At 38.8% G+C, this 22,614-nt stretch overlaps 1 protein-coding gene across 2 annotated transcripts in view; it reads left to right on the top strand.

The window, feature by feature from the left end:
- The first annotated feature begins 2,718 nt into the window (after positions 1-2,718).
- asic1c (acid-sensing (proton-gated) ion channel 1c) overlaps positions 2,719-22,614 on the top strand; it is a 112,962-nt gene continuing 93,066 nt past the window's right edge. Inside the window, exon 1 of one of the 2 annotated variants that reach the window (XM_023154664.3) lies at positions 2,719-4,247. In XM_023154664.3, coding sequence (XP_023010432.1) covers positions 3,693-4,247 — 555 coding nt within the window. In that variant the 5' untranslated portion in view covers positions 2,719-3,692. The remainder of the gene's footprint in view (positions 4,248-22,614) is intronic. The other variant, XM_023154663.3, reaches the window with a different exon arrangement.

The raw sequence follows: 22,614 nt of genomic DNA, 5'->3' as shown, positions 1-22,614 counted from the left end.
CCTATGCTCTACATGACAGTACATTTAGAAAAAAACGTATTGCTTCTGTGAAAGGATGGCTAGGAGAAAGCCCTTTCTCTCTAAGATCATGACAGCAGGGCTTAAGTTTGCAAAGTTGCATCTGAACAAATGATAAGACTTCTGGAACAATGTCCTTTGGGGAGACAAGACCAAAATGAAGATGTTTGAGATGTATGCACAGTGCCACATTTGGCGAAAACCAAACGCAGCATATCAGCACAAAAACCTCCTACCAGCTGTCGAGCACAATGATGGAGGGGTGATGATTTTGTGATGATTTGATTTGCAGCCACAGGACCTGGGCACCTTGCAGTCACTGACTCCTCTGTATACCAAAGTATTCTAGAGTCAAACATGAAGCCGTCTCTCTGACAGCTGAAACTTGTCCTGGGTTTGGGTACATGAAGAATCAGGGGAAAAAAGCGGATGCTGTTCTGTCAATGTTCTTTCTCTGCTAGTGGACAACAGCTTCTCTTCTTCTGCATAGGTACTTAGGGAAAGCCATCATTATCCAAAAGGCGTGCAGATGCAGGGCTTTTGAAGCAAAACACAATATATAGACAGTTTTTGTTTTGGGTTTTTTTTGCTTGTCACAGTTTGTGGGAGTTTTTTTTTTTTTAAGTGCATCAGTTTGTGTTCGACAGATTGTTTCATTAGGTAGTGCTCAAGTTCAGTGCCCTTCTCCACTAATCTGTCATTGCTGTGAAATGTTTACGAAATGTAACTATTTGCACAGTTAATTATGAAGTCATTAAATGTGAAACAGTCCCAAATTCATTTTAAAATATTGCTTTTCCACCTTGTTTATTTGAACAAGGGTTTTTTTTTTCTTTGTTTTTGTTGTTTTTTGGTGTTTGGGAATTAACTCACAATCACAGAAAATAAGAATCACAGTTCTAATGTATTGCATTTTTTCTAGCCATTATTTTAAAAAAGTAACATTTCATCACATTAACAAAAGCCCAGCCCTTGCAGAGGAGGTTGGGTGTTGTTGCTGAACATGTGTTTTTCTACATATTGTCTTATCGGCAAACAGCAGAATTGGCTGTTTTTAGTGCAGGGACTGCCACATCTAATGCTCCCTGCATCCATTATGATTTAATGCTTTCCTGTCACTTTACACAAATATGTATAAAGTACCAGAAGCATTTAGCCAAATTCCTACTTGATTTCTGTTTCAGGCAGTAATTTGACGCCTCGGTGAAGGATTTTTTAGTTTGTTAGTGACTCTCACCTTGCAGTCATTGAGTTGCCTAACCCTGCTCTGTGAGTGAAGCCATATTTAAACTCAGTGAAGGTCTCTAATGCTAAAGCACCATCCATCAATGTGTTTTTTAGCACATTAATCATTATCAGTTCTCACTGTGAATGCAAAGGGGCGCAGCTGAATCGTATTCATTTTCAAATATTGAGACAAGCACAAACCGCTTCTTTATCCAAACATCTTAATCAAGCTAATGACATTTTGACAAGCAATAAAATGAGACAAATACAGACGTGTCATGATGTTATGAGTTATTAAAGTGGCTTAATCTTGCTCTTATATTGTGGTGGGAAAAAAAATGCAACTGTCTTGTAGTTTGGAAATTGTTATATTGTAGATTTTGTTTTGGTAGACATGTTCAAAGCCTGTGTTGTGATGGGTAGATTTTAAAAGTGCAACAGCCTGTCACTTCAGGCATCATGTTCCATTTCCTTCTGCGAGCATTTTTAAAATTCCATCTCAGCTTTGACAAATGTCTTTTTTTGTGGGTTTATGTGAAATGTATACCTCTGTAGTACTCTGGCTATAGGTTCCTATGGGCTCCACGGTTGCCAGGACAGGATATTGATGCCTAAAGGGCTGTGGTCTCATCCCTGGCAGTCCACCTATTGTTAAGATAATAAGTGATCCCTGAGTAGCCAATGAGCGATCGTCTTGTTTGGTTCCAGGAGAAATTGAAGGGCTTGTCAGAATGGTGAGGTGAACTTTTGACCCCACAAGAAAAATCACCAATTTCATTACTGGTCAAGCCTAAACTGTAATTATACACACAACAAATAAATGTTCCAGGACTGCTGCAGAAAGACTCTGAAATGCTTTGGGATTTTTGTATTGCTTGAAGCAAAAAGAAAATGTATATATGTATGTATGTGTGTGTGTGTATATATATATATATATATATATATATATATATATATATATATATATATATATATATATATATATGTATGTATATATATATATATATATATATATATATATAACTTTTATATATATAAATTTTAAAAAGTTAAAATAACTTTTTAAAATTTTTGTTTTATTTTTTATATATAAAAGACAAAATGGAAATCTCATCGATGACTGGATTAATACTCAGTTATAATTATATTAGGTGGCTTGGAAGCCATTTTTTCACACTTTACTTGTTGACATCGTTATAAAAAGGTTAACATGTGGAAACTTCTGGAACACCATTGAACTCTTAATATGTGCATCGATGCAGTAAACAACCTGTGGCATTGTTTGAGAAAATGGTTGATGACACAGTGACTGGACAGTAGGTAGGAGCAGATTAAGAAATAATAACACAGTGATGGTGATGTCCAGATTGAGAGACTCCCCCTGTGAGCACAGAGACACAAACAAAGCAGCCATTCAGCAGTGGAATGGATCCTGACTACTAAAGAGGAGGAGAGAGAGCGAGAGAGAGAGAGCAAGAAATGGGGGAGTGGTGGGAGAGAGAGAGGGAGAGAGAGGATGCGAGAAAGAGAGTGAAAGGCTCCACACGGCAGAATATAAATCTGTATGTTAACAGGACTAAAGCTTGGGGTCTTGGAGCGGCTTTAGCGGTTATGCTGGTGGGGGGTGATCGTAAAGCGTCAAGAGGTGGTCATCCCTATTAACTGAAGATCTGTGCAAATAAGGAAGTGGAACCCGTGGAATCTGTGAACGCCGGTTGTCAAGCACACTGGTGGGCTGGTGGGAGGTCTCTGACCCCCTCATTTTCATTTCTGGAAGAAAGGAGAAGCGCAAAAAAGCAAGGTGGCAGCGAGGGACCAGTGAGCCATTTCTCTCTTTATTACCTTCATTCACAAAACCATTGCATCCCATTATCATAGCGATGTAGAGGCATTCTCTCCGATTGGAGGAGGAAGGGTCCCATTGACTGCTCAGGCTTAGCACCTCTCTCCAAACGCTAGCCCTTTTCATTGCAGTGCCCCCCCCTCATCTCTCGCCTCTATCCTTACGCCTGCTATATTCTCTGTTCTTTCTTTTCTTGTCCCTCGTATTCTTCCTTTTCACACGACTCAGGAATCAGGAGGCATTGCGTTTGGGTAGAAGTGGCTGTTTCTGTCATTGTGTTTGGTGCCGTTACAAAGGACAGCTGAGCAGGGAGTGTGAGAGACAGCTTTGGAGATAATAAAACAGAAGCCTGAAAGAACAGGGGAGACCTGGGACTACAAGAACAGCTCAGTGGAATGCGAACTGTCATGAAAAGAAAACTGTTACAGAGACTGGCAACCCTTTTAAAGGTGGCTATTTATTGAGACCGTTACCACTTCTTGAGGGAATAAAGAAGCAGTGTGGCAAACCAACACTGCTGGTTGGTTTCTGCTATTCTTGTTGCTAAGCAAAGTCTCTAACCTGAAGTTCTTGGGGTGACGGTGCTGAGCATCACTCTACAGCCATGAAGGGAAGCTCAGAGGAAAGCATAGAGAGCGTCAGGCCCTCCAACCTGCAAGCTTTTGCTAACATGTCCACCCTACATGGCATGAGTCACATATTCGCTTATGGGCACATGACATTCCGCCAATTTCTTTGGACGCTTTCTTTCTTGGGTTCACTGGGCTTATTGATGCTGGTCTGCATGGATCGGGTGTCATATTATCTGGAGTATCCTCACGTCACTAAGCTGGACGAGGTGGCGGCAACAAACCTCACCTTCCCAGCAGTTACCTTCTGCAACCTCAATGAGTTCCGCTTCTCCAAAATCACCAAGAATGACCTCTATCATGTGGGAGAGCTCCTGGCCCTCCTTAATAATAACTACCAAATAGCCAACCCGCACCTGGCTGAGCCTGAAGTTCTGGCCGCCTTAAAGGATAAGGCAAACTTCCTGAACTTTAAGCCAAAACTGTTCAACATGACTGATTTCTATAACCGAACTGGTCATGACATCAGTGACATGCTGCTGCAGTGCACCTTTCGAGGAGAGGACTGCCACCCGGGGAACTTCACCACAGTAAGTAGCCAGGGGTTCTTGTGCTTGTCCTTTAAGCTGCTGTAATCCTATCTCGTTTCCTGCTCGTTTTGATAGTCTGCCGCTTTATTTTGAATCTGGATAAGTTTAGACCCAGTTTCAATGTGACTTTGCAGTTTACTTGGAACAGATGTCTTGCTTTAGTTTGTGTTTTTACTGCTCTATAATGTTATGAATTACATCTTTAATAAGGATAAGGTCCTGAGGTGAGATACTGCTATTACTTGCTCAGTGATCTCAGAAGACAGTTTGATTTCCAAGAATACAGAAAACATATGTAGTGTGTGTGTGTTCATCTTGAAGGAACCTATATTTTCTATTATGGGGTTCATTGAGGTCAGATACACAGTTTAAGTGCACGTAAACCTTTGTTTGTGCAAATCAGACACTTTAGTCACAGTGTTGAAATTAAGCCTCCTAACTGATTATTATTTTGCAGCTGTTTTGTATTCAAATGTTCTCTGTTGTTGCTCTGAGTGATCTGTTTTCAACAAGTAATTTCTCAATTGTCACTTAAAACAATGCAATGTAACAGATTTATTTTTGTTTAATTTGAGAAGTTGTTCAGGAGAGGTGTTCTGATGCCGAGCTATCACCAAGCATCCATACTCTGTGCTTTGATTCATTCCACACTCCATTTGGCAGTCACACACAAACTCTTCATTTACTATTCGGTATGAATGAAATTCACTAAACTGTAAAGTGCCCTTCTGCTTGTGTGGTAATAGGAGACCCTCATTCATTTAAAACATTGTGTATAGTTGGTAGGAAAGGGAACAATTGGAAAGTCATTTACAGTACATATGCTTGGTTCAGCCATTTAGAGTGACAGACTTAATTATTTAAAGCAGAGACCTGGATCCAGGTAATATGAAATAATTGCCTTGTCCAGATGTTTAAATCTGTCAGGTGAATCGAGTTGACTGGAAATAAATTGTAAGAGTGGAACAAGTAGGCAGTTTTGTCTGGCATCAGCTGATGCAATGATGTCTCCTCAAAGATCTGAACACACCCAAGGACTGCAGCTGCGTTACACTGTGAAATGTGTCTGCATGTTCTTAAAGAGTGACTCCTGCACAGGCAATGTGTTCTTACTGTTTTTCATTGTGGTTTACTGGAATCCCAGTTTATTATTGTGATTAATATTATGCTCTAAGCATTTTCCATATAAGGCAACCTGTGATCTCCCTGTTTGCTGTTGTCTAGTGCGTTGATGCAATTTCAAGCTTAATCAGCCTGTTTAATTGTTATTAGCTCATTTTGTCTGAGTGAAAAACAGACCCAAAAAGCAGCAGGGAAACCTTGGCTTGGTCTGGTGTAGCCATTATTTGATATAAAGTAGACTTCTGTACATGGGCCAGTGAATAAATAAACAAATAGGTGCAGCCTAGGGATAAGCTGCAATATTAGCTGTCTCTGTTTCACTCCCATTTCCTTATTTTAAGGTATTTTACTATTCTCAGAGTGCCCGTGTCCTTTATTCCATCTCTTGCAGTGCAGGTTTGATAGAGTAATACTTAACTTACACTGAACTTGCTAATCTTTCAGTTGAATCTATCCACTCGGAAAAATATGATTGCTTATCTATGTTGTATCTTTAATCAACCCTGAAATAACCCCCTCCCTTCAAGATGTCCAGTTTTTAAGTGAGTGATGGCACTATCTTCAGAGTCAATCATACTTCTTCTCTGCTGAAGGAGGAGATAAAACCCAAATGTAATATTTCCTTTCAGGCTTGCTTCTTTTCAATTTATGTCACAAATATTGCGAACTGGGAATGTCTCCATTTACATGTTTGTTTCTGAGCAGCACTCAAGAGTGTCTTGAGAAGCAAATCGTTCATGGGAAGCTAATTGCTGTTGTACGGGTTGATTGAAAATGCTTGCGGCATCAAATGAGCTGTTAGAAAAATTTAATAACTTTGGTTATGCTGCACGTTGGTTTTTCGTTGCCAGGTAAGTACGGCAGATCCAACAGTAAACTTCCACTTGGCTGAGGATAGGTGTGCCATATTTAAGCAGTCTTATTTGTATCCATTAATCACTTTTGTATGTTGTTTGGATGGACCGGTCAAAGCAGTGCAACAGCCCTCGGCTGTGCTCTGAGTGGTCTGTCAGGACTTGGATGGGTGACAGTATGCCATACCCATCTAGCAGAGTGTTTGTTGCTGTATCTTAGAATCATCTCTCACAAGTAAGTGCAGAAACTGCTTCCTGCTCACTAATAGAGTGACTAAGTTCATAACCTGCTTCAGTGCACTGGATGCTGCGAAAAGACCCAAATTAATCATCAAACTCATAAAGCAGGTTTGATTAGGCTGGCTTGATATCATAATATATCATCATTGAATTTATTTGTTTTTTTCTTTTTAAAAATCAGTATTGTGGTGGCTGTAGCTTATATTCAAATTCCCCCCACAGACATGTTGAGAAGCAGATTTACAATGCAAAGGACAGTGGGAGTGATGAGCTTTGACCTTGAATAAATGAAGGAAGAATCTCATTAAGTCCCGGTGATGATGCAGTTGGGAAACAAAGCATTCAAGATGTTTTGCATTGTAATGGATTGATGGGCAAGAGGAGAATTGTAATTTGTATTTTGAATACTATTAAAAACTTTAATCCCTTGTAATGATTTTACGAGGCATATATTAACAGTTTTGCAAAGAATTTGGATTCTTCTTATTTCATTGTTTCCTGCATTTAAAATTTAAAATAGCTGCTGCAACACTGACAAGCTTTTTTAGTTTGAAATTCAGGGAAGTTTCAGTTTCTTTGGAAGTATTGTGCACTTTGAGTATCTGCAACCTTGAGTCTCGTGCTTAAATTCATTGTAAAGTGAAGTAAAAACATTCTCATTATAAATCCCACCTCCTAAAGTGATTTAATATGCAATCATATCTAAAGAGAAATTCCCTTTTAAAGTTTAATTTAACAAACTGGGACTTATTTATGTCTATATTTATTTGTATAGCAGAGTTATATTTCTAATTGAGTTTAAAAAGGTGTGTTCAAGAAAGTGACCTTTTTCGAAATGCATTTATTGAGTTGCTGTGACTCTGTAAGACCTATGACTAACACTATGTAAATGGAACCTTGGTCGATGATACACTGCAGCTAGTGAGCAAGAAGTTGATTATCATAATCTGATGGTGTGGATGTAGTGCTCCATTCTTAAGTCCTGACAGGTTATGACAAGTCCCCATGGGCTACATTTCTGTCAATTTCTTACAGAGTGTGTGAAATCTGTATTCATCATCACATTCTGCTGAAGCTCAGTCTTTAAGATGTGAGTTGTCTTTCATCTTATAATCCCGATGACAGTGGGTGCCAAGGGTATAAAACACGGCCAGGCTGACACTATATGACTTGTGGGTCTAAAAATTTGGAAGAGAGAGTCTAATTTTCTGCCTATGAACAGCCTGATGCTGGAGACAGACAGTATTTTCAGGCTGTTGCATTGTTGGAATATATGTGCGCTGTATGTCAGCTTTTGTGTTTATATTGGCTGATGGGTTCAAGTGTCATAAAACCAACTTGAAGTCATTTAAAAACAGTCATTATTTCCCTGTTTGTTGAGCAGGTTCTTTTGTTTACAGTACTCTGCGACAGCTGAGTTGGCGGAGTAAAATATCACAGTTCAGCAGATGGTGATGCAGATTCTGTTACTAATAACTAATGATTAGCTATAAAAACGCGGCAATGTGTGTCTTTGTCCCAACTGTTTAACAACCTAAAAAATATCAATATTTCTTTTTTTTTTATATATCATGAAAAGGAAGCAAACTGAAAACATAACACTGACATGTTTTCTCCTAATAAATGTTGTTTCTGACTTTCATACATGATTATCTAACATTGACTAGCTGTGTCTTCTTGTCTAACAAATGTTCCTGTTACAATTAGGTCCAAAATTGAATTTATTTTACACCTCTGTTCACTACCAAAGTGGATTTTAAATTAAACAATCAAGTTATGATTGAAGTGCAGACTTTCAGCTTTATTTCAAGAGGTTTAACCAAGAAGACAAAAAACCCCCAAAACAATCCATTAGCTGTTCAAGAATTACAGTCATTTTTTTTATACATGGTCTCCCATTTTCAGAGGCTAAAAATTAATTGAACATCCTAACATATTTATGTATGTAACCAGGACTGTATTTATTTGTATTTAACACGAAATGTGTGCTTTATTGGGTTTAGATTAAGTGACTAGTTAATCTTGTACTGAAGAATGAGAAACTCTTGGATTGGTTTTGATTTTGCTTTGGGTCATTATCCATTTGCTCTGTGAAGCTCTTTGCATTCAGCATTTGGCTGAACTTCATCTGAGTGTAGCCCTGCACACTTCACAATTTATACAGCCAGCTCTCTTATCAATAAACACTAGTGACACAGTTCCACTGCCAGTCATACATGTCCACGCATGTCTAATACCATGTTTGGCAGATAATTCGGTATGCTTTTCACCTCCCATCGCTCTGGTACAAGAACATTTTGGTTTCATTGGCCCATACAGGTTTCTTTAAAGAGCCAGGCTCTTTTAGCCTTAATCTGGCCTTCCTGTTCTTGAGTGTAGACAGAGGTTTTACCTTGTTGTAAACAGTCTTTATTTCCATGAAGGCATTTCTTGATTGTAGACTTTGGTAGTGATACACTAGCTTCACAAGACTGGCATCATTAGATGTTGTGAAGTCGTTTTTTTAAAGTAATTCTGTCATCATCCATTTTTGTCTTCTGTGGACTTCCTGAGCTCTTTGGTGTTGCTGAGTTTGCCATCGCACTCATTAAAAAAAGAACTAGATTGTTGATTTTGCTATCTTTATTGTAGTTTTTCAGCCTAATGATGGCCCCGCTCACTTGCACTGACACCACTTTAGATTTCATATTTAAAATAAGAGTAAAAAAGTTAAAAAAAAACAACTAATTCAGCACTTTGAATCTGATCTTATGTCTGCTTCACTTGTCATGAAATAACAGGGGAATCTGCCTCATCTGGACATGAAACTCCTTGTCAGTCAATTGCCCAATTAATTTGGAGCCTTTGAAAAGGGGGTGCCATGTATAAAAATGGCTATAATTCCTAAATAGCTACTGCAATAATTTTTGAGACCCCCTTGAGTTAAAGCTGAAAATCTGCACTTCAGTTAGATGATGATTTTTTTCCATTTAAAATCCACTGTGGTGCACAGAGGCAAAACCACAAAAAATGTGTCTTTGTCCAACACATTTTGGACCTTACTGTATTTAAGAAAAATGTCCCAGCTTTTAAATCTGTGTATGATTCTATCATTTATATTTGTTTCTGTCTATTGTTAAATGCTCTTACAATCTGTTTATTGGAGCTTTTTCATTAAAAACAACTGCCAGTGTAGCTAGAAACGGTGCTGATGACAGCAGTATGAGTACACAAACATAACGGTGAAGGGTGATAATTATGTGATTCATTACTATGCATTCTGCTTAATTATTACACACAGTCCTTGAATCCATTATAAGATTTTTCATTAGTATAGCTTTGTAACTGAACATTACATCACTGCTTTTCCTGCTGTGCCTGCTGTCGATGTGACTTTTGGGCTCCAAAATATTTGTATTGATTGCTAAAATCCAGCACCAGACAGGCTTAAATCAGTGTGCATGCTCAGAATTTTATTTGCTTATCTTCTTACCGTATGTACATGCACATAAACACAGGGGCTTGTCTGCAGTCAGAAACATGGCAGCTGACACTACCACAGGAAGCCTTACGTACACACACAGAGAGCAAGCAACAACGCTTCACAAAACTGCTTCCCGTAAAGTACAAATTTTAGCAGTAAAATATCAAGCTGCTCCAGCAGCCACCGAGTAGACCTCCTGTAGTCTTTTTGTTAAGTGGGTATGTGGGCTGACTGTGTGGAACAAAGCTATCCTCACTCTTCAGCTGGACAGAACGAGCAGTCTTTAAATCTGCATCATTAAGCCAATTGGTTTTAGAAGGGGGAAAAAAACTAAATATGTGTCTCCACGCTGTGCCACTTGCTGCTCAGCAACAGCAGCTGATATGTGACGGCGAAGCGGCAGTGTCAGGAAAGAAGAAAACAAGACGCTCCACTGAGTAATGTTTCATGAGTTTTATAAGAGGTGTTGAGTTATGAAAACTTATCAGAGTGTAGCAGACACACTCTGTATAAACTCAGGAGAAGATGGAGATGGGAAAAATCAGAACATGGGCATGTCTGAAAAGTAAGATAAATTGATGTTCAAATATGGCTAAGGTGCCGTGCATTTTTTCAAAGAAAAATCTGTGAGTGCCACTGTGATTCTCAGAGCTGACAAAATAGAATATATTCTTCCCCTTTTTAGACAGAAGTTTGTGGGATTTAACACATTTCCACGTTAAAGCGATCCTCATGTCACTGTGATGTGCCGGTTCCTCATGTGGATACACACAAGGAAATGTGCTAAGAGTTATTATTTTTAGGGTCAAATATCAGCCACGTGTACTTTTTCAAATACGTCACAGTCACCAAGAAATACGCAGAATGGCACATGGGCATATTTTCTACAGCAAGCCTAATTGGAAGCTTATGTGGGGATAAAGTCAAGTCAAAAGTCTGTGCACATGCTCGGCTTCATGAAAGTAAAGATGAGTTGCTGGGACTAGTGGTCAAAGAAGTAAAGTTTCAACTAGTGTGCAATTTAACGTCACTTTAACATTGGCTTCTACATCGTGTTTGATGAACAACAGTATTTCAGGAAGGAAGCAGTTACAGGAAGAAGTATAGGCCTTTTCCCCCCTCAATTATATAAAAGTAACAACCCAGATCTAAGAATAAATCCATGATACCTTGAAAAAAAAGAAAAGAAAAAAATTGACAGGCCATAAGAAAAAGAAATATCATTACATGTGAGGCATTTACTTTAGAGTTCATTAATGTTCAGCAGTTTGAAGCATCTCCTGAAATTCACAACAGGCAGAGGTGTTACAAAGGCTTTACCTGCCTCCAGGCAGAGGGGCTTACTGTCTACCGCCCTAAAAATAGACATATTTATCATCAGTGTGTATCTTGGAGAGAAAAGATGTAGCCAGTAGTAGCACAATTGCACATTTAATATAGGGAGTTAACTGCTCATTGGAGACAATGATTCCCTAATTTTGTCCTTTAAAGCAGTGCAGTGTGCTATTCTGTACAGAAGCACTGTCCTGAGGATAAGCTCAGTGTACAAGCACAAGTACAGTTATCTTCTGTCTCCCCTAACCTGTAAGCTTTATGGAATACTATAGAACTAGATGAAACGCTGACATCAGGCTAATTGTGCAAATGCACAATGATCACCACCTGCACTCATGTATATATCTTTCTACGTAGCACTCTTAATTCTTATTCTCATGTATATATCTCATGTATAGCTCATGCACATATCTTTCTACGTAGCACTTTTAATTCTTATCCCTACTTTTATTTTTTCATGTCTATTTAAGTGCTATTTATGACACTATTTAAGTGCTATTTATGACACTATGTTTGCACTGAAGCACCGCAGCAATTTTCTAATGTTGTAAACCTGCTCAACATTTGGCAATAAACCCCTTTCTGATTCTGATTCTGATTCTGACAGAAATGAAGCAGATAGCACGTCCAGCTACAAAGACACCGGCACAGCTCTGACTGCAGGCGAATCCATCCTGGGACGTCTTTGACCCTGGCTTTGGTTTTCTCATAATTACCAGTTTTTGTTAGTTTTTTTTTAAACATTATACTGTCCCAATATAAATAGGCTTTATTCATATGAGATAAACACATTATTTTCTTTTGAAACATCAGCAGTGACATTTTTCAATATGACAAACGTTTGGCAGTGTTGTCTCAGGAAGGCTGAAACTGTCTAGCCTGGATGCAGTTTTTGTCGCTTCTCCCACCGACGATGGCTATTCTCGTCTGCATTCCAGTCGGTCCGTTCGCTGAGCTTAATGTCTGCCGAGATTGCCTCGTGTCAAAGCTCGCATTTGGCATCAGCAGATAACGTTAGTTATGACAGCCTACAGCTTCTGCAACCAAATGGCACGTGTGCTGTAATATTCTGTGTAATGCTCTTATTAATCAAAAGTTTCTTCTTAGTGACTTTAGATTACACGAAAGGTGATCTCTGATAGAAACTGTTGTGTTTACAGTCATGATTGCTGCATTTTTACCAGATGATTATAATGAAACAGTTTTGGTTATTTAGACTAAGATGATGCTAAATTAGACTTGGATCATCTGAAAGTGATTTGTTCTATTCAGTCCTCAGTATAATGTTGAAACACACAAAAGGAATAGGAGTATTTCTAGTTTTGTTGATAGAAATGTTCACTTCATCTAGAGGCAGTACTTCAGCACTAGTTTAGATAAATTGAGATAAACAGAAGCTGAAATACCAAGCCGAGAACTTCTGGTAAGTTGCAGTTATCATATATAAAATGCTGATGTTGATACGATAAAGGCTGGCATTCTTCTTGGAGACTTTAACAATGAGAACTTCTCAGAAGTGAACTGAAAGATATTTGCTTCTTTAATAAAGAAGCAAATAAAATAATAAAAGCAATGCAAGCATAAAAGCTTTTCTTTGTCATAGCCAAGGCTAAATAATGCCATGGCTTGTTAGAACAAATATTAGGAGACAGGTATACACACTCCAAAGCAATTTAAATGGCTGACAGCTTCATAAATCTCGTCTTCTGGATAATTTTGCAGCATCCGATCAGGAAGAGTTGTCTCTGGCCATCACATGCCCTTTCCTTTGTGTTCACTGTCCCAGTCACTTATGGAGTACCTCATGGCTTTAGTTTAGGCCCCATTAAATTGCCTTTATAAATATATACCTTTAGGCTCTGTCTTCTGCCATCAGAATCACAAAAAATGCAAGAAAGCTGAATGACAGCAAGACGAAAATAAATTGACTTGGTGTTTTTGTTTTCCCCCAAAATTGTTACTCTTGAATCCAACCTGGGGTGGCTGCGTAGCGGTACATTTTCTTTTTTTCTTTTTAAACTTGCTGTCATTGTTGATCGACACTGTAATCTCACAAACAAATGACCTCTGTGTTCTGTTACTGAGGCGTGTTGCTAAGATGAAGTAATCTCTGTCAGCGATATGAAAATTTTTATGGTCGCAGCTCGTTAAGGCTTTGCAACTGTATCAGAGTATTGGCCAGTCCCAGTTGTCTGGTCTAATCAGAGCTGGTCTAAAATGCTGCAGCAACACTCCTAACAGAAAAACAGACTGCATTACAGCGATATGAGTGGCCCTGAACTGGCCCTGATTCTTATATTTATTTTCAAACCTGTACACGACACCAATGTACTTTGTTAGGAAATAATCCAGGCTTCTTAGATGCGCTAATCATTTGCTTTCATTTAACCACAGTTGAGGCTAGTGGATAAGGGACATGACAGTGGCAGCTTTGGAATAGCCTTCAGCTTTCAATCGAACATTTCCCCTCCAGTGATACATTCATTCAGTTTGATTAGTTTTTTAGTATCTTATATTTGTTTCTTTTACAAATTTCATTCTTTTATCCTTATATTTCAGCACATATTTATGAATGGTGTGCACAGCATTTTGCCACATTGTCATTTTTAAATGTGCTAAATAAATAGCGTTTGTTTGATATCTGCTACTTTTTGTATTTAGGTTTGTTATGCAGTAGAACATGAAACTTCTATTTTATAAAAGTCTTGAAGTGGCATCCCAGGCCCTACTTCTTTCTATAAAATTGACCAGCGTCGTGAATTAACATTTACATTAAAGAGATTTCTCAACAGAAAATTTATATCTGTGCTCTGAAACGTGAAAATGGGTATTTGTTCGAGTATCACTCCCCCTGAGAAAGATGACACCACCAGAACAACAGCTTACACCTTGAAGCTATGTGTTGCGCCATTATATCTGCAAATGGAAAAGAACACGACTCATTCAGTTTGCTTGAGGCTGTTATTGTCATGAACTTTTGATCCATGTGACCCTAGGTAAAGTATTATCACTTAATTAAATTATTTGTAGGACTGTGTGTTATTACTGCAGAGAGTACAATCATTTATACAAAAAGCAAAGGGTAATCTAGTTTAGTTTACAATATAACTTGGCTGTACTGAACAACAGATACACAGAGGAGGATGTTTCTTTTTAAAAATGAGAACTTCTATACTTTTGGCATTGCATAAACACAATGAGCATTTTGCACCTTCTTTTTGCGTGAGTGCTTTATTTTCCATTAACATGCAGCAACACAATGAGAAAGGACAAATGAGTATGTCTCTGCGTAAATTGATTTTTGCCTCCTACAAGTTCAGAATCTTTATTAATTTCCACCACATTTGGCCCAGAGGTTGAAAATAGGCTACTCCTTTAGTCCCTTACATTACATTACATTACAGTCCATCAGTGAACCAGAATTGTGCTAGAAGTCATTACAGCTGTCATTACTGTGATTGTGACCTGTGCTGCACCACAGGGCTGCATTTCCTTGCTCATTTACATTCATGGGCTGTTGTGGTTTGTTTATCTTTTCCTAAACCGGATTACTGTTTATAAGGGCCAAGATGTCAACATGTCTTGTCTGTTTTGTACAAGCCTGGTTTATGACAGAGTATAATAAATGCATACAAATAACAGAACATCTTCACTTCCCCCCCACAAAAAGAGAATATTTTGTCCTAGTAATAAAAAAGTTGGAGTTTCTTCTCTGCTTTACTTTGATATGAGATAGCTTGGAGTTTTGAATTGCTGTTTAATGAAATTAATCTTAGGTTGCTATGTGCCTCTAAGCTCTACACTGGCTCTTGTGTTTTGTTTTGTTTTTTGTTGTCGATTTTTTCTTCTTCTTTTTTCTCTCATTAAATCCACTTATTTTGCCTTCGGTATATAATGTGCTCTGTCATGACTTGTCCCTTTTATTTGTCCTGTAACAACCAAGGCCAATACTATTATATTTGTGTGGATAATACCAAATCCAGAGTATCTCTTCACTTCACATGAGGGCTTTCCATGGGTGGCAATGCATTATGCGATTTATTCTTATTTCTACAGCTCATGTGGTACATATTGTGTAGTATCACTGCTGCTGCAGTGGCAATATGTTGAGTAATGCATGCTGTAGTAGATCAGTGGTTCTCAAACACTTTAGCAAAGATAAAAAAAATCCACTCTGCAAGTGTTTTAGCCAGAAATGAAGACACTGTCACAAATAGGCTTTGCAGTGGGTTTATTTCTATATGCTGCTAGAGTCTGCACTCACAGTACATGGTGCAGTTATGGAAACGAAGCTGTTAGATGAAGTGATAGCTCACACGGTCAATGGCTAGACAGAAGGTCACACCTCTGCTTTGGGAGTAACAGACGAGTCCAGCATTTATTACGCCTTTCCCATGTGGGAAACTATCTGAGCATTTAATTTGCATGCTGTATCGATCGATAGATAGATAGATAGATAGATAGATAGATAGATTTATGAAATATAAGAAAAATGTGTATCTTAGATTAAGACATAAAGTGAAATTGCTTTTTATTCACTTAACATTTCAAAATCCATGTCAGAATATTTTTTTTTGCAAATTTTTCTTTAAAAATGTATGAAGTGATGAATTGATTGGTTTCCACATTTTTTCACATAACAGATAAATTACCTAATAATTTTGGCTCTAACGAGCTCTAGAATAGAAGTTTAAGCATATTTAAGTGTGAATTATTATTCCAGCTTTCAGCAGTGTTTTAAATATAGTCTCTTGCGATTCAGCAGTCCTTCCCTGCAAATTTTTTTTTCCAAATGTCTCTCTGTGGTGGTTAACTCCAAGATTTCAAAAGATGTGGCCAAAGGGAAAGTTGTTGCATTGACAAGGGAGCACAGTGTGTGCCTTTTGAAAGCTTGTTTAATCATAATTATCTTTGTCTCCCTTTACTGGGTCCAGCCAAGGTCTTATCTTAAATAAGCACAAAAACAATTGAACCTATTCCATACCGTCACTGTCATTATATTAATGCTGCTATCCTGTATATATTGTACATACGATTGTTTGAGTACTTACGATTGTTTTTTTTGTACTTTTTATATTTTACATTTATATTTATTATTGAAACTTGCACCAAGGGAGTGGCACTCCAATTTCGTTGTACTCTGTACAGTGACAATAAAGGCTATTCTATCAGAAACAATTTAAACAGTTTCCAGGCCATCATATATACCATTGTATCTGCTGCAGTATAACAAGCTAATGAATATCTTGAATTTAAAGTTGTTGTTATTGAATAGTTGTTAATTACATTACACGAGGCTGCTGATGAACAGATGCTTTTTGTGACCAATTGTCTGGATTTTTATTCCACATGCCTGCCAGTAATGGATGAAAAACAAAACTAAATTTAGTATGTGTTCTAGGTTCTATCTGTAATGACTAAAACACCATTAGCAGTTGAATACCAATTCATTCTATCTGTGTCTAATCAGTGTTGATAACCTACTTTTATTAAACCTTCAGTCTGGATCCATTAGACCAGAGCTCGATATTTTGGTTGATGATAAATGTGTTTTTTTCCTTTTCAGGGTGAAGTGAAATTCATTCGAGCCCTATGTTACCTTGGGGCAGTCTGTTGCCATGGCAGTCATCTGTGAGGCATGTTCCTATGCTGGTATCAGGAATTGCATTACTCAACATTCTGCACAATTACCCGACTTATCTAACCAGCTTTTAAGGTGCAGCTGGAACTCTTCTGATGGTTAACATGGGGCGTGATGCAGAGTTGAACCAAATATCATGTTGCCTTTGCCTGCTGTATTTGCTCTGTAGTTGTACCCCTGAGTGGAACGTCCCATGGGTGATCAACATGTGACCCTGCAGGCAGTAAAATTACATCAGAATTGAGTGCTGATCAATTTATTACATAAGGGAGCCTTAAAGTAAGTGTAGATTTCACTCAAATGAATCAATATGTAAAGAAAATGGTACTTTCAACTCCTTTGTTTAGGTGGTAGCCACAGTGGGTAGCTCCACATGGCAGTTGTTGTTTTTTTTTGTTTTGCTTTTACACCAGACAGACTTCCTGACACTATGGAGGCACAACAGACTCAGTGTGCGAGTTTGAGTCATATAACATTAAATAATATTTTACAGGTGGCACTTTCATCTCACAGAGAGAAGGTACCTGGTTTGAGCTTGCTCTCCAGCTAAGACTGCATGGGTTCGCTCTGAGTACTTGGGCTTCCTCCTACAGTCCAAAGACATGCTTCTTAGGCTATCTGGTAACACTGAATTGGCCATAGGTGTGAAGATGAGCGTGAACAATCGTCTGTCTCTCTGCAATAGACTGGTAAGCTGTTTAGGGTCTACTCCACCTCATGCCTCATAAGAAGGTAGCTCCAGGCCCCTGTGCCCTTGAATTGGATAAGTAGTTAAGAAAATTGATGGCTATAGTATATTTTACATGAGTCAAAGATTCATTGCAGGATGCTTAGTTTTACATGTGAACTGGAGCTGGGGCTCAAACTACTCACCTTCCATACTGAAGACATGGAAGGTCATCCACCAGTCTGAAATTCAGAGGTTTGCTCTGTGGCTCTTCTATCCTTGTTTTAGGATAGCGACTTAGGGTAAGATACTGAATTGCAAATTGCTCCCGATGCATGTGTGTAATGGGTTGAAGTTCTTTATATAAAAAAGAAATCTCTGTTTTGATCTTTTTTGTATAAAAGATAATTGTACCCACTGGAACACAAACCATTTGTCACTGAAGTCCCGTTTAAAGCCTCAAGTTGACCATTTTGGCTGTGGCCACCTTGGTCTTTTGAAACTGGATGACACCAGTTAGAGCTAGATCTGTAATTCATCTCCTCTCCACCTCCCCTTCTGTGATAGGAGGATTACAGCCTAGCATGGAGTAAAGAGGAGGGACAGGTTAATGAAATGATAGCACTACTCAAGTTGAGGGCAATTTGTTAACATACCAGTGGAAAGGGTACCTGCTAACGTGTGTTAAGATATCTAAAACTAATAGAAAGATGTAGTCTAATGACAGGGAAGTTAGTCCTGGCCAGATCATTGGCAGCGTACCCACGTCTTTCAAATGGGCAGGAGGAGTAACAGTTAAAAAGCAATCCAATTTCTATCTGTACTAAACGACATCAAGACTTAAAAAGAAAAGAAAGAAAAAGAACCAGTGACAGGGTTTGGGACACAAAATTTGAATTAATGTAGAGATATTTATCCTGGCATCACTCATCTGGCTTAGCTGATAAATTAGCCCTTTAGTTTTATGAATTCATGCCACTTTACTCTCTCTGCTCTTTATGTTTGGATGCAGTTCTAAAGATCAAGCTTGCTGCTTGGTAAGAATCAGTGCTGCTTTTCATTATTTGCATTACCTTGCTTTCTGTAAAACTGCAGTTGCTATGTGGGTTGTGTTTGTAGTTATGTGAATGAGATATGTGTTAATTTTCAGTTGCTCAAAGTTGATTTGGGAAAAACTCACAGCCAGAGTATATTGCTAGATAAAGTTTCCTTCTAATGTGATAAAGCCACAGTGTGACAACTGCAACAAGTTTCAGTATGTTGGCCTCTCCTGTCCTTGTTTGTATTTTGGAGAGATGCTTGTTATGACAATGTACTCCCCTGAGACTCATTATGACTCTGGATCTCGAGGATATAAAATAATGGTTTCACTGGGGATGCGAGTGTCACCAGAAACCTGTTTTTGGAATGGGAAGTTTCCAGCTTGTGTGTTTCCTTGTTTAGTTTCGTTAAGATGCTGGACTGTTGCAGTTCAGACACTGAAATGCCAATTGTGTGTACTCGTGGTCACACCCTTCAAAAGTGCTAAAGTGACTGTTGTCATGGATATCCAAATGTGACTCAGGCTGAGCTCATAGTTTGGGGTAATTCAGAATTACAGTGGTGTTCATTTATTAATGGGTTTGATTGGGAGCTGTCATGCCACCTGTAGATTTTAATGGAGGTCAGTCAAAAAGTGGACATTGTGTTGTTGAAAGAGCACAGCCAGAAATGCACTGGAGGTGTTGAGAATGTATTCTCACAGTTTGCACTCCTGCTAATAATGAGTGAGCTCTATGAATCAGACAGTGTCTGTATCACCACAATGCCTGTCTTTAGATTTGCAGTGGTTTCAACAATAGCTCTATAAATGAGGTCCAAACCTCCCACCGAGTGAGCTGGAAGGGTTATTGGGAGGACGTTGACAGGGCTGCAAACCTGCAAGAGATAGTGAAACAAAATCACGCAGTTGGCGCAGCACTGAATTCTGGTACTGTATTGTTATCTGTAATTGTAATGACCTTACCTGAAATATGTTGTTCTGATACGTGCAAGGAGGAGTGGTGACTCATCTAGTTTGCATTTTCTGTAACTGTGCTTATCTCAAAGTGTCTCTATTCTGCAGCACAGTTTGTACCTTCCTGTCTCCCGTCCCTGCCTCTGTATCTGCGGATTAGTGAACCTTTGCTGCTGCTGATTCACACTTTGCCCATTACGACACAATCCACAGCTCACAGTGTTTTGAGCATAAAATGGTTCATTTGAACATGTGAGGTGTATACGTAACGCCCGTGTTAGAGTTTGTTAAAAACCTGTGGGTGTTCCATGTGCTTGTTTTTAGCTGTTGCATCAGTATGAGCTCAAACAGACCCTTCTCGACTCCTTTGACTGTAATACCTATGGTTTGAGTAGCTTTGTGTTGAAAATCCCACTCCCAAAAGAGCCATTGTTTCAGTCATTACTGGGAGCCTTTGAATGTGGTAATTACTAAAATAATGTAGCACTGCACTTATTACAGTATCCAGTTTTCATTTAACAAAAACTAAATTGTGTACCATGGAAAGCAAGTGAATCTTTGCTTCTGTCTCCTTATTATTTCCTCGTCTCTTCTTTAGTTTGTCTCACGCTTCCTCTCTGTCTCAGCATCTCTGTCATATCAGCTGATAAAGTCTATTAGGTGTCTCTGTGTGACAGCCACAGGGGGACATTCCTTTTAGAAGACACTTTACTCTGAACACTTAAAACAGTAATTGCTATTAGGAAACTGCTGCTTTGGTAGCTGAACTAGCTCTCTCACTGATGGCTGGTTTAAGGCTACGCACTCCTCAGTCGTACTCCCCTGAAAATGCTGGAGTCGTCAAGGTTCTTTCGTCCCTGTTTTGCTGTTTACACGCTGATGCCATATGGAAACTGTGAGGTCTGGTCAACATCATGTTAAGCAGCTGTTGCGTAGACACCGGAGTATCCATGCATCGATGTAATGCTGTTGCAGTGAGCCGATGGAGGCCAGTTTCTCTTCAGTGGATCGTGGGAAGGCTCTTTGCAGACAAGTCAGTGTCTCACTCGCTCTGCTTAGTCAGGCCAAACACACCCGGGGCAGATCACTCTCTGCCTGCATATAAATTAAAGCAGATAGCCTTGTCCATGCTTTATTATGTGCTGTGCTGCCGAGTGCTGTATCAAACTTCTCACTGAGGGGTGGTGCTCGTTTCACAGAGGCTAATGACTGGAGCGTCGACCCTTTTCTCATGCCTCAAGCTGAGGACGAGTAACGACCATCGTCATAATTTATGGGAAGTGCTGCAAATAAATGATCAGTGATTCATCGCCATTCTGTTTTTGTCAGGCTTTTATTACAGTTTATTTGTTTACAGTCCGTACATGAGGGACTACATGTGTGTGCTTCATTTTGAAAAGACAAATTCTGACTCACACTGATTCACGGATCTTACCAAAGGCTTTATTTTTCAACCAGTAATTTTTTGGGGGGTTTGTGTTCAATAAGGATGTGTTCAAGGGCTTAGTCATATAGTAATTAGCTCACATACTCTAATGATGACACATTTGTATTTGTTTTTCATTATTGTCAGTAGATATATAGGATTCTGAACTTAGCTAATAAAAGATAAGTAACATCTTTGCACTTGTGACAGACTACCGACCTTTTTAAATGCCTTGCCGTTTGACATGTGGCAGCTGGGATGGGCCCTTGGGTTGAATAAGAGAAAGAAAGTGGATAGATGGATGATGTCTGTGCATCAGTGTATTTTTAAATGTTCAATTTTACAAAAAATCGAAAATGCTGCATTTAGTTCTCCCAGTTTACTTTTATTTTCTGTGAGATGTTACTGGTGTCCACCTGTGGTTCTGACATCAACTGTGAAGTGAAAGACATTTGGAGCCAGTTCTACTTTTCCTAAAGTTGATGGATTGGCAAAGCTGAACTTCAGATGTTCTCAGCAGAAAAACAACAACCTGCCAAAAGGATGGCTATCTTAGCAGTACAACCTCCATCAGCCCTTTTGAGTAGAGTGGTTCGATGGAGCCACTCTTAAGAAAAACGCAGCTTGATAGCTTGCATGGAGCTTTTACAGGACTCTGAAATCATGAAGAAGAAAAGCCCACTAGTGAAGGGATAATCAGGTGAACAATAGGTGGATTGTTCATGTTATAGGGGTGCAGCTTTAACCCGGGACTGAGGACAGTGTCAATGTCAACTTTATTTATATATCACTTAATAGTTCCACCAAAGTGCTGCACAGCAAAAACACCCAAAAAATTGATAGGAAAAAAAGAAGAAAAACACAGAAGACATGAATAAAATAATGAATAAAATAATTCATTCATTTAAAAAGAAATACAAAAATAATGAAAAGAATAGAAATTTTTAAGATATCAAGCTTTATTTAATTCAAAAGCCTGAGATGGACGGGGCTGAGATGGACGGTCACCTCTACTTTTCTGATTTGGCCTGAGAGCAATTGATTGTTTGACCTTAGTGTTCTTGTGGATGTATGGTGTTTCACAAGGTCCTTTCAATATGACAGGGCAAGACCAGTAAGACCCTTAAAAACCAGTAGCAACATTTTAAAATCAATCATGTAATGTACGGGAAGCCGCTGGAGTGAAGCCAGAACTGGTGTTATGTGTTTCCAGTGTCAGTTATTCTTTTCTTTCAACAATGACCCAAAGCATACAGCTACAGCAGTGCAGAAGTGGTTTTAGGACAAATCTCAAACTATCCTTGAGTGGTCCAGCTAAAGTCGAGACTTAAATCCTAGAGAACATCTTTGCAGAGATCTAAAGATGGCAGTTCAAAGACACTTTCAATCCAATATGACAGAGCTTAAGAGGATCTACTGGGATGAATAGCAAAACTGCACAAATCCAGGTATGCACCTGTTGTAGGGACCTATTGAGGAAGCCAAAAACCGATGATTAAATGTCCAAATACTTTGATACCTGAGTTTTATTTTAACAAAAAAAGATAGTTACAAAGAAACTTGTATGTAGCATGTTTCCCTCGTGTAGGGATTAGTGACTGTACACTGGCACTCTACAAGATA

Source organism: Maylandia zebra, linkage group LG18 (assembly GCF_041146795.1).
Source record: "Maylandia zebra isolate NMK-2024a linkage group LG18, Mzebra_GT3a, whole genome shotgun sequence".
Lineage (NCBI taxonomy): Eukaryota > Metazoa > Chordata > Actinopteri > Cichliformes > Cichlidae > Maylandia > Maylandia zebra.
This window is presented reverse-complemented; position numbering and strand designations above follow the sequence as displayed.